Source organism: Lissotriton vulgaris, chromosome 7, assembly GCF_964263255.1.
Source record: "Lissotriton vulgaris chromosome 7, aLisVul1.2, whole genome shotgun sequence".
Lineage (NCBI taxonomy): Eukaryota > Metazoa > Chordata > Amphibia > Caudata > Salamandridae > Lissotriton > Lissotriton vulgaris.
In genome coordinates, this window is record NC_141695.1 from 226,906,932 (window position 1) to 226,923,501 (window position 16,570).

The 16,570-nt window shown below is 44.9% G+C and overlaps 1 protein-coding gene across 1 annotated transcript in view; it reads left to right on the top strand.

Moving 5' to 3' along the window:
- Nucleotides 1-16,570, top strand: part of LOC147701265 (IgGFc-binding protein-like) — a 441,798-nt gene that overhangs the window by 377,896 nt on the left and 47,332 nt on the right. The window contains 1 exon segment of the mRNA XM_086929330.1: nt 1,209-1,592. Coding sequence (XP_086785456.1) covers nt 1,209-1,592 — 384 coding nt within the window.

Sequence of the window (16,570 nt, forward strand, 5' to 3'; positions counted from 1 at the left end):
TCATGTGTACTGTGTGGTGCAGCACACATGAAAACAGCAAAAGGCCAATGATTGTTTATGTACAGGAAGGTCCTTCCTGCACATAAACAATTTTTTTTTAAATGCTGTTTTGCAGCTTCTATGTGTGCTGCATTAAGCAGCACCGAACGAAGTTACAAAACGGCGTTTAAAGATTGTTTATGTGCAGGAAGGGGGGACTTTCGGCAACTAAAATCTGTTCCCTTGCATGCAGGCATCCTTCCACTATGGTGCAAGGGTGGCTGCATTGGTGCCAGACTGCTAAGTAAAGCGCCAGATCAGGGAGAAACACAGGGCTGCACCCTGTTATTGTAAATAGGGTGCAGCCCTCAGGGCCGGACTGGCCGTAGCGGGCACCTGGCGTTTCCCCGTGGGCCGCCAGGGTGAGGATTGGTTTCGAGCCCATGGGTGCCGTTTTTGTTACCGGGGGTTGGAAAAATCAGCCCCTGTAACAAAATTGGCCGAAACAGGCCCTAGAAAACCGCTAGGCTGCACCTCCCACTCCCCAGGGGTGCCCGGCCAAGCAGTTTGCCAAGGCCGGTTTCGGTTTCGGTTTCGGTTTCCAGTCTGGCCCTGGCAACCCTGCATTTCTGAACTGGTGGCGTGAGACGTTAAGCCAGGAAGGCTAACACCTCACTCTGCAACTACTCTTGTAAATATGGCTGTGTTTGCACCACAAGTTGTAATGTTGATGGAATGATGAAATGTTTACCTTGTTAAGTTCCCTGAGGCTTTTAAAGGCTGACATGCGAGTACAAGTGTGAGTTCACGTTTATCAAACGAAGAGCCCTCAGGTAATCCACCAGTCTTGTTAAAATGCTCCAAATACATTTTCTAGTCATGTGAAAATGCAAGCAGATCGCATCCTAAAGTAATCAGCAGAACATGTGGCGTTTTGTTGAAGTTTTGACTGGGCAAGGTGCTTTCTACTTTGTGGGATTTTATAGCTGTTTTCTTGATGGTGATCAAGGCAATTGAAATGGAATGCCAACGGGGCTGATCTGAAATGGGTAGGTTGTCTTTAGAGGGGATGATCCAGAGGCAAGCCGATTTCTGGAGGGGGGCCAATACAAGCCTCTCTGAGTTATTTTACATAGATGTGCAGTGCATTACATTAATCTCAATATGAGGAAGTGGGACAATGGAGCCCAAACGAGTGTGTTCTGATATTGTACTGTTGTCTATTCCAGGTGAACAAAGTAATTGTCTCAAATGACTGCAGCCAGAAATGCACATGCAGAGCATTTGGAGGGGTACTCTGTGAGCAGTTCTCTTGTGGAACGAATGAGCTGTGCAAGATCAGACAAGGCGTGCGAGGATGCTTCCCCAACGAAGGGACATGCACCATGGACCCAGGGGTCCAGTTCAGCTCCTTCGATGGCATGTCAGCAATTCTGAGGTCACTCAACGGGGCTTATGAGGTGACCTCACTCTGCGATGACGCATCCACAGTCTGGTTCCGAGTAGTGGTGGATTTCCAGATCTGCAGTGCAGGGGCTGCAAACGTGGCAGCACGTGTCCATATAATTTTCCAGGATAAAATCGTAATGATGTCTGCGAGCAAGAGGGCTTGGGTAAGTACATGTCCTACCTATCAGCTTTCAGGGACGGACAAGTTACCTAATACTTGTTTGGACCCTACCTAGCATTTATCTAACATCTTCTGCTTTCTTCTCATATGACGTCACTCCCACAACACCTTCCCTCGTGTTACACTTGCTGCAAATGATATTGTGAAGCTCTTTTGTTCCCCCTTGTTGCGCCAGCTAAAGCCACTGTCACTGCTGACATTAAGAAACTCTACGGATCCACTTGGATCCCCTTTCCCTTATCTTTGCTTCCTTCTGCTTGGATCTCAAGTTTTATGACTTCTCCCACTTCACACACTGCCCATGATTATTCTCTTCACTGCTCCTATCTTCTTTCTTTTTATCCAGCCACCTCCTGTACTTTTTCTACTTTCCCAAAGATAAATGTCTCCTCTCTACTAACCCTTTTCTATTCTCATTCTTCTCCAAATTTGTCATGGAGAAGTGTGACTTTGGCTAACCATCCAAAATGGCCACTGATACCTTCAAGTTCTGAATCTTTGAACAAAGACTACTACTGTGCTTTTCCAGGCAGGTGCTTGTCAGTAACACAGCTATCCCTGGTCACCCATGACTAACGATGAATAAGCTGTCTCTTTCCATGGTTTATCCATTAACATCAGAGTTGAAAATGATCTTTTTATCAGTGAAGATATATAAAAGTAAGATAAAACGCAGGCATACAGTGAAGTCTTTATTGTGTAACTGCAAACAGCCAGAGCTGGTTTTTGAGATGTTCAATGTGCTTGGGAGTTTGCAGTGTGTCATATACCTGCTCTCTTAATTCAGTTCAAATAGAAGTGGTCAGACAAGAGAATTGTCACAAACACCCTCTCACGTCACACATTACGTCTAGTAACAAAGATGCGGACCAAAGAGTGACCACTTGTGGAAAAAGGGGTAGCAAGTGGATTTAGTCCTAGGAGCAGGAATCGAAATGTCAGTCTGAGGTTCAACGAGCGTGGGGCTTTGCCACAGGGACTGTCACTAGGCTCCAGCAGGATTTGTCAACAGGGTGAGGGTGACAGCTTAACCCGTGGAGGCTCTTTATGATTTGTTATTGCTCCATAGGAAGCAAAAAAAGCTACATTTTAGCTGATGTCAAATGGCAGCACGCAGATGCAGGGCACCCTAGTTGAATAAGTTCACCATATATGATACATCCAAGAAGAAATAGAGAAGTAGAGGGTTTTTGTGGCTGTCAGTGAGGAGTTTCCATAAAAACCGCAGCTGTGAATAACCGATCACAGACAAAATAGGGGACAATGACTATAAAATGGAAGACTTGGATCATTGGCATTGAAAAGACCCCTGGGCATTAGAGAAAGGCTTGGGTGCAAAAAAGTCAGAGGTGTGCTAGGTGTTCCCTTTCAAATTCGTCATCTGAATGGCCAGTTGTTGATACTGATAATGATATTGAAAGGGCCCACAGATATCTATTTAGCCAGAATCCAGAGGTTCTCAGCAGATGAAATGCTGTCTATGGTTTAATAGGGAAACCACCCATCGGATTTTGCTTTCCGACAGCAATAGCTTATAAAGGGGGTTTAGCTTAGCTCCCTTTCGCCATTGCCCCATTCATATTCTGGATCTACCCACAGTTACCCTGCAGAAAGATTGGCAGGAGATGACCAACTTCATATCTGCCACTGTTAAAAAAATATATAGAAAAAGCCATATTACAATGTTTCTCACTGTGAGCGACAGCACTTTGGCTGTTTGCAACAGTTTGCAAGGGTGAGTAGCAAGGTAATGGAGTTTGTCATAAAGTCACCACTTTGATGCACCACACCACACAGTGGCCCTCCAAGTGGCTGTAACTGCGGACAAGTGGTGGTGAAATCTGAGACTGCAGCATAATTCCAGTGCGCAGCGTCATATGAGGTGTGGCACCCTAAGGAATTTGAGATACACTCTGCATTAAGAGACACTCGGGCAGTACTTTATCATAGCGGATGTCTTGCAATGAAGATGGAGTGATCATATCTTGACACTGCCCTGTGCACTAGTAAGTACTGAGCTGCGTTTGACTCTCGTGTCATTTCATTTTCATTTTCATAAGCTTTTATTCGATTTGAGAATACAAATCATACAAGCATAAACTTAAAAACAATTCATTACATTCAAAGTTATTCTAAAAAACAAAGTTATTCAAGTGAACTCCGGAATTCATAAAAGAGGGGAGCATATACAGACATGCACTGGGCAACAATACATAATTGAAGATATGATAAAGAACTAGAAGGTAAGGGGATCATACATGTACAGACAGGAATAAAAATAATTATCACACACGGTGCTTATCCTGGCAACTGTACATTTTAGGGCAAACACAAAGCATAAAACATGGAACGTTGTAAATTGCAAAGTATAGTTAAAAGAACAAGTAAGTACAGACAGGAGTGTGTAAAATTATAGCAGCACTAGACACTTCCTGGCAGCTGTACATTTCAAAATAAAATACCAACAGGGGGACAAATGTCCACGTTTTCTGGTGATTGTAATGATAAAACATGTTAAAAGGCTAAAAAGGCAAGGGAAGCATACATGTACAGACAGGAGTAAAAGTAAGTATCGCATTAGTGCTCTTCCTGGCAGCTGTACATTTTAAAACAAACCCAAAACAAAAGGCCTGTTACGTGTTTAGTTGCAAAGTACTGTTAAAAAGACAAATAGGTACAGACAGGAGTATATAAATTATGGCAGCACAATACATTTCCTGGCAGCTGTACATTTCAGAATAAAGGTGGCAACAAAGAAGCAGATATCCACATTCTCAAGGGATGATAGTAGCGCTAAGGCATTCTTAAAAAACCGTATGTTATATTTAATAAAAATGGGTTTTAGGTACCTTATTCTTAAAAAGTGATAACATTTGCAAAAAAGTAGAAAATGACAGCAACTCTGACGTGAAATGTTGTCACATGGGCAGGGAGTTTCTGATTTTAGTTTCTGTACTGGAAACGCAACAAGATGATGTACAATACCCAGCCTAACTCGGGTTAGGACAAATTGATGTGAGGGACGGGAAACATTCGAAAGGTAAGCTTGAAACCCCGGTGGTAAGTTTAGTTCCTTATAGAACTTCACGGTGGCCAACTTGCCATTTACCTCATCTCGCCCTTTCTTTTTATAGTTTAAAAAAGTTTGTTTAATTTCTTTTTTGGGGATTTCAACCGCCAGTTCGGGGTCAAGGAGAACATCAATTTCAAACAGAGTTTTATACCAGAAATGGATGTATTTCAACCGAAGGATGCGTGATGAGAAGTCCAATCCTATACAGTCAAGGATAATTTCTTGAGTGAATCGAGTCTCTGACTTAGCCCAAATAGAGCGCCACAATAAGAGTGGACGAACGGCTGCTAAGTCAGAAATAAACTCGATCCCGACCTCATCATGGATCAGTTGAACAGAAGCGGAAGGGGGGACACATAATACTCTTTTTAAAAACTTATTTTCATCTTTTTGTAAGGAAGTGCCATCAATGTGACCCCACACACCCGCCCCATACAATGCAGAGGGAACACAGCGTATGTTATATATGTTAATCATATCTCGGATACTTCTTGATCCGAGCTTGGAAGCAAATCGGAATACGCTGTTGGTGGTTCGCAACATTTTCATCCTGATATTATCAAGCTCGGGTTTCCAAGACCCGTCGTTGGCATAGGTGATTCCCAAGTAGCAAAATGATTTGACATGTATCATTTTGTCACTATCTAAATAAAAACTGGACTTAAGTTTGTTAGCTGACTGCCCACATAACATTACATAGGTCTTAGACTTATTCACGCAGAGTCTCCTATGTTGTATAAACAGCATAAAACTGTCAATGAGACACTGTAAACCTATCTGAGTGCGAGATAAAAGAACAGCGTCATCCGCGTATAGTAAGATTGTGACAGGTTTGCCTCCAATCAGCGGAGCATCTGCTGGTATAGCGGCCAAAGTGCGGTCAATAAAAAGGGAAAATAAAAGAGGGGCTAACACGCATCCCTGGCGAATGCCCGTTGAGACTTTAAAAAACGATGTACATTCGCCTAGGGTACCGTAGCGAACTTTACAGGAAAGTTTCTCGTAGAGCCTTGCCAAAAAAGTGAACTATTTCTTTCGGTGTCCCTAACTCCAATAAAACCTGCCAAAGAATAACGTGATCAACTAAATCAAAAGCGCTGCTCAGGTCAGCAAAACATAAAAAAAGGTTGCCCTTTTTAGCTACTGTGTATTTATTAATTAAAAGATCCAAATTTACACATTGCTCCAGTGTGCCCATGCCTTTCCTAAAACCATATTGCACTTTAGTTAGAATATTCATGTCTTCAGCCCAAGTTTCTAGTCTTTTGAGCAGAATTCTGCTCATAACCTTTACTGAGGCGTCCAACAAAGAAATGGGACGATAATTGGAGGCCTCGGATTTGCTACCTTTTTTAAATAAGGGGATGATAACCGATTGGCCCCAAGATGGAGGAATATTACCTTCGGCTGCACAATTAAAAGTCCTCACCAGAATGGGGGCCCACAGATTAGGTTCAGCTTTTAATAAATCAATGGGGACCCCATCGGGGCCCGAGGCCTTCCCCCCCTTGCTATTAGCGAGTCCTTCATGTCCCTCTTCCAGGGTTATCCTCAAGGGTATAGGTGTCCATGAGGACGATTCAGAGGAAAGTCGGGTTAATGGTATCCCTTCTGGATTAAAGATATTGGTAAAGTGGGTAATCCACTCATCACATGCAACATAAGAAGTAATTTCTGGAATGCCCTCAGTAATTAAAAAGGGGCTATTGACTATTTCCCAATAGAGTTTGCAGTTTTTAGTCTCAGCTGCTTCATTCAGCTTGTCCCAGGCTTCTCTCTGTAAGACCTTTTTCCTATTAAAAATAGCCAATTTGTAGTTGGCCCTCGATTGTTTAATTCTATTGCTATCTCGGGGTTTAAACCCTAAGGCTTTCTTCAAATCCCGTAAGGCTGCTGTGCAGGAATTATCAAACCATCCCAATTTTACATTTTTGTTAGATGATGATTTCTTGCTAAAAATACCCTCGATAATAGTGTTGATATTAGTAAATTGTAATAACAAGAAATCAGGATTAATAACATCCTTTAGGCAATAACTAATCTCAGTTTTACAGCTAACTATGACCTCCCTTTGTTTGGCCGTAGAATTGGCCCCTGTCCATTTGATCCTCGGGCCATTTGGTCTGCTAGGAACTATATCGGTGGTACAGGTTTCTCCAGTGTCTAGTTTGGCACCCCTTCCGGGAAGAGTGACACAAATGCTATTATGGTCACTAAGGCTTTCTTCTCTGACATGCAGGTTTATGTAGTCTCCGTTGCTGGAGAACAGGATATGATCAATAAATGTCCCAGCTTCCCTCCCAGTAAAAGTAGGGCAGATGGCATTCAGGTTGTTTTTGTTACAGTATAGCAGATGTAGATCTAGTTTAATTAGCAGTTTATTTAAAATGGAGCCATAGTGGCACTGTGGAAAATGAGGAAAATCCTCACTCTTGCCCACACCCACTCTAAGGTTAACTAGCTCCATTCCAAAACCACATGGATTCCCTTTTGATAGGTGGCAAGGCTGCAGGTTGAAATCCCCAGCCCATAGGATGTCCGCCCTCTTATTTGAAATGCCCAGGACCTTTACAATTTCTTTTTCCAAAGGGAACAAAATATTCCCTCTGGTGGCATCAAAGAGGTTGTTATAAAAATTAACAAGGACCAGATTGTTGCCCTTACCACATTCTATCCTCAGTACTTGGCTATGAACTCCCACGGTCGAACTGCTTCTAACTTTGTAATTACTCAATCTGTTAGATAAGAGTATCAAAAGGCCACCCTTGGCCCTGCCTGAGCTGGATTTGGTGGCATTGAGACAATAAGAAGAATAGCCTTCTATGTTTATTTGCTCTTGGCTCCAGGTCTCCTGGAGGAAGACTAAATCAAATCCTTCTCCTATAAACCTGGGCCAAAAAGGAGTGTTTAACTTCCCTGCAATTCCTGCAATATTCCAGGAGATGAGGGTAAGATCGGCAAACTCAGTTGGGTTGTTAATAGAGTGCCCTAACTTAGTTGCCTGGACTATTATTCTGGGGTGCCCAATTACTGACCTCCTAGTAGGGGACTGAGTATTGGTGGAGTGGTGACTGGGAGGGAGGGGTTGTATGGAGGAGCCTTCCGGTGCAGAGACCTCCTGTGAAACCACATGTCCACTGGGAGATGCGCAAGCCACAGTAGGGACTGCCTGTGTACTGGCAAGGACAGATTGCACACTTAAACCAGATCCTGACTGCCTGTTATCTGGCTGATTTGATGGTGGTGGGACATAATGTCAGTCAACCATCTCCAGGCAATCAAATCTGTTGGTTGTCTGAATACCTTGCCACCCGTTGCCTACAAAGTGGTTTTTGTTGGGATACCAAGGGTGAGATACCCATTCCCTGCCCCTATTCTGTTTGATTTGCCATGGGTCTCCATAATTCCATGGTTGTTCTCGGGGCATAGCCCAGTTTGGTGGTGGAATTGGGTAATGATAATTAAATGTGGGGGGGTAGAAAAAAGAGAGTCGATGTGTATCGATGCCCCCTTTCTTCTCCAATTCTGGCCATGAACAGATACGGTTCACAGTGGACGCATCCTCGCAGGTAACGATGACGCAATCCCCCTGAATACTCTTGTGGCTCTTCCCCACCCATGGTACCCTGCGTACAGATGATATTCTGCTGGTGTTAGGGGGCTTCAATGACCTATTAATACTAAGCCACTGAATGATTTTATTCCCGAGGGACCAGTGGGGTTCATCTGTTCCTGCTGTGAGTTCAGGTACTCCTGTTAAGATTACAGTAAATGGAGATGCCTCAGGAGCCAAATGAACTGGACGTTTAGATCTGGACCCCCTCTTACCTTCTTGGAAATGAGTTTTAGGGGGAACCAGAGGTTTACTGTTGGGTTGCTGTGAAGACCCGTTGACCGTAATATGATTAACATCAGTTGGCGTAACTAAAGGGGTAGGAGCAGAAGGAATTTGCTGACTGGATAAAGGTGTCTTGGGTAAGGATTTGACTTTGTACTTGGATTTTGTACAATTTACACAGGTATTTAAAGCAGGTGATATGGGAGTTCTGAACTCGTTTGTTTTAGGCTGTACATTGAACGTAACAGACGGTCTGTCGGAATTAACTGGGGGAAACCCCAGGCAGACCACTGAAGGTGCCCCCCCAGGTTTGACAGTTCCTGCCCTGGGCTGGTTAGGTGTTTTAACAAGAAGTATGGCAAGCTGTTTTTCAATTGCCATAATACTCCGTTCCAACGGCTGGAGATGATGTTTAAGTAGGTCCCTAAATCTTTCGAAAAGCTGAGAAAAATCACAATCCGTCTGACAGAGACCACCCTCCTGAACGTTAACCAAAGTGGGACATTGTAAGTAAGGTAAAACAGATGGTACAGAATTAGTACTAGAGGGAGCATTCATAGTTGATGCTATTGTTGGACCTTTCTTTTTCTTGGTTTTAGAGTGTTGGTTGACGTTGGTCTCTTTATTTGGGGGTGCTGGCTGCTTGGGTAGGGCACCTTCTCTCACCCCCTTGAGCTGGGTTACATGTGCAGAATCTTCGGCCACATCTCGTGTCATTCCTGGACACTGATTCTATTTGTATGACTAGTCCAAAAATCAGTCTGGAGTTGTGTTAGACCTGTCAGTCTTAGAGGGATCTCCTCCCAAACCTTTTAACTTTGCTCTCCACTTTTAGCTGAAATTCGTTTTTGTTGGCTCCTGGAGTCTATGCACCTTACCTCTGCTAACCAGTGCTAATGTGCCTGTGCTCTCTCCCTTAAACATGGTAAAATTGTATTACACCTGATTTAATATATTTACAGGTCTCTTGTACAGTGGAAAACCTTATACCCAGGGCCTGTATTTTAAATGCTACTAGTGTGCCTGTAGCATTTCTTGTGCCACCCACTTAAGTAGACCCTTAAAACGTGCCCCAGGACTGCTATTACAGCCTGAATGCAATTTGAACTGCCATGTCAAATTGGGAACATAACCTCCTTATGTATAGCATACAAGTCATTCCAAAGGTAGTCCAAAAGGCAGGGTACATTTTCATTAAAAGATTGGACGTGTACTTTTAAGTTTTACATGTCCTGGTGGTGAAGAACTCCTTACTTAGTTTTTCTCTACTTTGAGACCTACCTCTCCCATAGGATAACAATACACCAGCTTGCCTTATTAATTGTAATAGGTGCTAACTTTTGTTTGGGATCAGGTCTGCATTTTGTGTTTAGTGTCTGGAAATTGTAATAAAAATCCTCTTTAATGGTAAAGTTGGATTTTAGGTTACAATTTAGAAATTGCCACTTTTAGAAAGTTGCCATTTTCCTGCCCTATCTGGTTACTGCTGCCTGTTCCTGGGTTACATGTCTGGGTTTAGTTGGCAGTTGGACTTTGTTTATTCCTTCCAGACAGCCACACAATAGGGGACATAGGTGTTCCTGATTAGGCCATCAACTGGCAGGATGGAGGGGACAAAGCAGGGCACAGCCCCACAGGTGACTGAATGGGTTGTGCTCTGCCTTCACACAAAGGACTCCAGATATAAACATGGGACCCTCAGAACTACTCTTCAGTTCACTTTCTGAACCAGAGGAAGGACTCTCAGAGGAATCCCTGCTGCTGTGGCTTACTGTGTACTCTACAAGACTGCTGTGCTACTCGTGGAAGGACTGCTTAACTGCCTGGGGCCTTGGGCCCTATGAGGCCTGCCCTGCTGCCCGAGACCTATTTTCTCACTTGAACCCAGGACTTCCAGAGTGGCTGCAAGGGATATTTGGCTGACCTCCTGATTAGAACCTCAGGAACAGAAAAGGCTCCCACCATCTTGAACCAGTGCCTAGAGGCAGCCTGAGTGAGTACAAACCTCCAAGTAGTGAACCTTCTGCCCTAGACCCTTGGTGGTGGTGGAAAAGTTGCCCAGATAGCCAAAATCAAAAACATGGGACTTTATTTTTGGTAAAAAACTACTCTAAGAACCAAGAGAAGACTGGGACCAATCTGCTCATATATCCATCCAAGGTGCATCACCGGTGGACCTGACCTCACAGCAGCTACTGCTATGTTCTTCTCCATAGCAGAAAATACTGTTCAGCGGTTCTTTGCCAAAGGAATAACTGGCCTCCTGGAACTCTTGTCAGCTGGAGTCCAAATGTAGGACTCTTCAACGTTACTTAGACTAGCGGCTACCCTCTGCCCCGGACACCACCTGCAGCCTTGACCCACTAAACCATCCCTTCTCAGAACAATTTTCCCTGAAATTTATTCTAAGACTGAAGGTAGGTAGCAAATTAGGTCCAATCCCATTTTTGTATCCAACTGACTATCCATAACAGTCAGCCATTTCTTTAATTTTGATCATGTTTGTGGTTGAGGCTTTGATGTTTTAGGCAGTAGTTTTTGCCTTCAACTTTAAACATTGATAACTCTTGTTCTACTGATTTGATTTTTGAAAATGTTGTGCCGAATAATTAATTAAAATTTGCTCTGTCGGGCTTGGCTGAAATGGCGGAACAGTGAGACATGTTTGTCAGGCACTCCGTCCCCGCCAATTCAGTAGCCTTACACAGGACCCTTCCTGCCATCTCTGCTTTGTCCCCTTCGATCTCCAGGAATGAGGATCACTAGAGTCCATCTTGAAACCAGAGACGGACCTCCCTGGCCATGTGAAGCAGAGGTGAGAAAGTGGCCAAACAGGAGCATGGCAGCACCTGATAGCATAGTGGTAACCACCCGAGTGGGCCGATATACAGTGACTTGGCGTTTGCCCCTCGGGCCTTACATGGCATCTGCTGGATGCTGACCCCATGACACTGCCCCTGGCTGGACTGTGTTGTTGGCCACCATTGCAGCAGAAGGGGTGAGCCGGAACAGTTTGCTGTTGTGCCCTGGCTTAGCTGGAGGGGATGTGGTTTGCCCTATGGCTTCTGTGGATGGAGCAGACCTGGATGCCAGTACACAGCTCCCTGGCTGAGCAGACAATGTCACCCAACAGAGTTTAACTCCTCACTTCTCCCCTTATGTGATGTAGCATTGGGGCCCGAAGGCTAGAGGAGAAGGAAGTGTGGACTTGAGGGGATGAAGCCGGCATTTTCCTACTTCTCACTTGACACACTGGCAACTATGTTGCAAGGTCAGGCATTACTGAGGTATGGTGGCCTATCTCAGTCTTTACCATGTTCCTGCACAAGTGGGGTTCCTGCATGGCTGCTGCACGGCATTTGTGGACCTGTTGACATCAAGGGATTCCCCAAAATCTAGGTAGGCCTCTCCCCATGAACAGTGGCAATTAAAGGGGCTTACCAGGGGTCTGCTAACATTCTGGGGACCCCCCATTTCTCTGAGCACCTTAGACGTTAAAGGGTCTCACCTCCTGGGTGCTGGATGGGGCTCACCTCCAACTCAACATCCAGCTAAAGGTCTAGCTTGTCGATCCCTCCTGTGTTCTTGGCAGTGGTCTGCCTGGCCCCTGCATGGCCTCAGATGCTGTCCTACTCTCCTGGGCCTCCTACACACCTGACATCAACTCCTAATTCTCAGACCACCTGACTGGTGGATCCAGCAGGGATTTTGTGGTTGTGATGCTTCGGCAGCCGCTACTGTTCTGGCAATGTTTTTAGCAGGGTCCCATTGTCTACTCCCTGATTATGGATGCGGGCCCCTCTGCGTCATCTCTGTCACAAAAAGGTACGGTGAGTAAGAGCTCTTTATTGAAGACCCTGCACTGAGCAACCCCCAAACTTGGTAGCGCTCCTCTGCTCATATCCTGCAAACCTGCTGTTTGTGTGGGGGGTTTTCAGCTTGTCACTCTTCTGATGTCACTGTAGACTGCACTGACATGCCAAGGGACATCCCCTGACTGCCACCCTCGCTGCCCGTGGTACTGGCATTAGTTATCTCTAGGAACAAATACGATGCTCAACACTCTCCGACCTACCCAGGATCTCAATGGCTCCCCTAGCAGCCGCAAGACTCATAACAGGTTCAAACAAATTCGACCATATCTCACTGCACCTGAAGGTGCTGAACTGGTTTTCTCACGAACCTAGACTCCAACTCAAATTGGCCTGTATCACACACAAAGCGTTACACTCTAATTTTCAAGCGTATCTTGCTCAGAAAATTATGGCTACCAGAGGAGGCATGCACTCCCAGACTGCCAGGGATTATGTGCTGAAATTCACCACACGTTCGGAAGAAGAAAACATAGAACAGAGCTTTCTCTGAGGCCACACCAATCATCTGGAACTTGCTGCCGCCTAACATCAGAAGAAATACTTCTCTGTCAAGATTCAAAAAGGAAGCTTAGACTTTCCTAATGGGCAAATTCCTTCCATAAACACTTTCAGTGCATATACAGCTCAGTGGCCTATCAATATGCTATTGCTCTTTTCTTACTCTCTACCCATGTAAGCCGGACCTGATGTCATAGATGCAACTAATGCGATTTTTCTATCATTGTTGCTGCTATTCATTTTGCATCATTCGTACTTCACTCTCACTTTAAGTGGCAGCAGATAGTGCTGTGCAGTCTTCCCCTAGTCCTGCCAATGTTTGTTTATCTCCCTCAAGTAAACTCATGATCACCATTCCTACTCTTTGTAAATATTTTGATAGCCTTGTACAGCACTCTGATACCCTACCAGGTCACAATCCTTCTCAATAAAACTCTAAAATATATAAATAACTAAATATAACAAACCCTGGTAAGGACCCCACTCTATGCGGGACCTATAGAACCATTTCTTTGTTAAATATTGATGTTAAATTGATCACTCATATCTTAGCGCACTGCCTGAACCCACTTATGCCAGATTGGATAGAGCCGGACCAGGCCGCATTTATTCCAGCATGCCAAAGTGCTGATAATACCAAGCACCTTCCCCACATTCTGGTCAAAATCGATAGGTTTCAAAGATAAGCATTGATCATGTCCACTGGACCTATCTGTTTGCAACCTTACTCCGGTTTGGCTTTGGAAACAAATTTTGCAGCTCGATCAGCTACATCAACAGAGAACCCAGGGCATCATTGAGGGTCATTGGTCTTTTTTACCCCACCTTTCCAATATCTCGGAGCACATGACAGGGGTACCCTCTGTTCCCTCTTCTCTTCACCTTAAATATGCATCCCTTGGCACAGCAGTTTCAGGATAACCCCGACATCGCTAGTGTGGCATTTGCGGGAGACCAAATCTCATTAGCCTTTATGCAGATGAGGTCATCTTGTCCATAACTAACCTCATATCCTCACTCCATGCACCTGTCTCCCAACTGCAACTAACCAGCACTCTCTCTGGTTTTAAACTAATTTTGAACTTCTCCATCACTCCTGCATGCTCAATTCCTCTTTGAATGGGCAAAGGACTCCATTTACTATCTCGGAATCAAACTGGCCAAGTTTCTCTCCACGACTCTGACCTATAACTATTGTGCTGTCATTTTTCAAACATGTGGGGGGCTGGACGCATGGAGATGGTGCCGTCTTCTTTGAACTGGACACATATCAGCATCAAAAATGTCTATACTCCTTCATATTTTCTATGTGTTCCAGGCGCTCTCACTGACCTCTCCTCCCAAGGCCTTGTGTTCATAGCAACTAGAGATAAATACATGTTTATGGAATGGCAAAAGACCTCGCCTCCATCAAAACATACTATATTGTCAAAAAAAGGATGTAGGCATTGCTCTCACCTACAGTGCTCCGCTATTTTCAAGCGATGCCACTTAATTTTTTGGTGGAATGAAACCCTTCACTTTTGTACAACCATTGGTCCTTTATGTACCAAGCTGTTGTGGGCTCAAGCATCTAGAAAGAGGTCTGATTACCATGTAAGCATAGAGCCTACGGCTTATGTTCGTCACAAATAATGAGCTGAACAATACAATGGCCTTGATCTGGCTTTATAACGTTCCCATCTCTGATGACGCCGATCTTAGCCAACCATGATTACCCTCAAAGGAGATGTTTAGATTGAGGCAGGAAGCAGGCTACAAAAGAATAAGATCTCTTTTTTACTGGAATGGGCTAATTCCCTTTGACCAGTTACAAGCTAACTATGACTAACGGCAGCGGAGCATATTCAGTATTTAGAGTTTTGGCACTGGGTGACTTCCCAAGGATTCCGGGCAGGAGTAGGGTGTCCTCAGACCCCATTTGAGAAATGGTTACTGCTTACAACAGGTAGAAAACATCTTATATCTGACCTACACACCTTGTTTGCCAGAGAAACTGTCCCCGTAAAAAACTAAGGGTCAGAGTCGCTGGGGAGACAGAACTTAGCCCGGCTCTTACCACTAAAGAATGAGCTCACCACACAGAACACAATATGGTCAGTACTAAAACTGCTTTTAAGATTTTCTCCTATCGGTATCTGACACCAGTGCGAACCCACAAATGGAATGTGGGGCACTCTGTGTAATGGTGGCAAGGATGCGGAATTCCAGGGACTCTCTTGCATCTCTATGGCAATGCCAAAACTTACCAGATGCTGGGACCAAATCCTTTCTGACATCATCTCCGCGTTTCATACCTCTATCTCTAGGTTTCTGTGATACCCTATTTTAGGAATCCTGAACCCTCAGACTTATTCCCTATGTTCCAACCGGGGTAGACAAATGGCGCTAGCCTTGGGCGCTGCTCACCAAGTAATATTGTCCCTTTGGGGAACAAATAGAATTCCTGACCATACTTCTTGGATACACAAACTATGGTTTATCTTGGGGATGGAGAAACAGTCCTTAGCATTAGACCCTAAATCTAATTACTATGCAGACAGATGGGCCCTCTTCATCCAAGTCTTTTCCTCTGAATTTAGGGAACTGACATGCCCCTCCTACCTGCGATTACTTCATTTGGCTCCTCATAAGTCTCCTAATATTGATTATTGGCTGCTTATGACTGCATGGATAACCCATTCCTTTTTTAATTGGCTTTGCATCCCATGACATAGTCTAGAAATACTTAGGGGCAGATTTATGTTAACTGGCGCATCCCCAGGGATGCGCCAGTTAACATGCGCCACAGTGCGCCACAGCTCCGCCAGCCATGGTGCGCCGCATTTATAATGCGGCGCACCATGGTGCAAAAACGGCACAGATGCGTGACGCATCTGTGCCGGAAATGTGGCGCATTGCTGGAGTTGCGTCGCAAGCGCGACGCAGCTCCAGCTAGGCTCGGGGGTGCCCCATTTTAACAATGCTGCGTCAAGACCTACGCCTGCATCAAGCAGGCACAGGCTTTTGACGCAGCATTGGCTTAAAAGTGACTGAGTGAAATCTCATAGATTTCACTCAGCCACTTTTGCGAGGCACACCTGCCCCGAAACGCCCACCCTGCGCCGGGACGCCCACAAGCGGCGCAGGGCTTTACAACGTGACGCATCTGCCTAGATGCGTCACGTTGTAAATCGTTCGTAGGGATGCGCCACGTTTACGCCGCCTTGCGTGACGCAACAGCGGCGTAAACATGGCGCAAGGGCCTCATAAATCTGCCCCTTAGTACGGAGGAAGCGGGGTTGGGTGGGCGATGGTTATGGAGTGTTTATTTTAATATAGTTTTTATGTTATTCTTGCCTGAATAACTCAGCTAGACCAAGGGTTGTAGGCAATCAGCCGTTTTCATTGGGTCATGTTTTATTTTGCTGCTGGCCACTGGTTGTAGGTGAATAGATGGGGAATACAATCACTAGGCTCAATAAACAGAATGGTTCCATAAAAGGGCATGTAGTCTAACGGCTATGGCAGTCAACCTCAAATTGGGGGAACTAGATTTGAGAGTCGGCAAGGACACTCAACATCCTGTGATTCTGGGCAAATCACATAATCTCCCTGTGCCTGACAAAAGCAAAATTGAATGTGTCCTTATGTAACGCAACTGGTCCTTATGTAGAGCGCTCTGATACCCGATTACT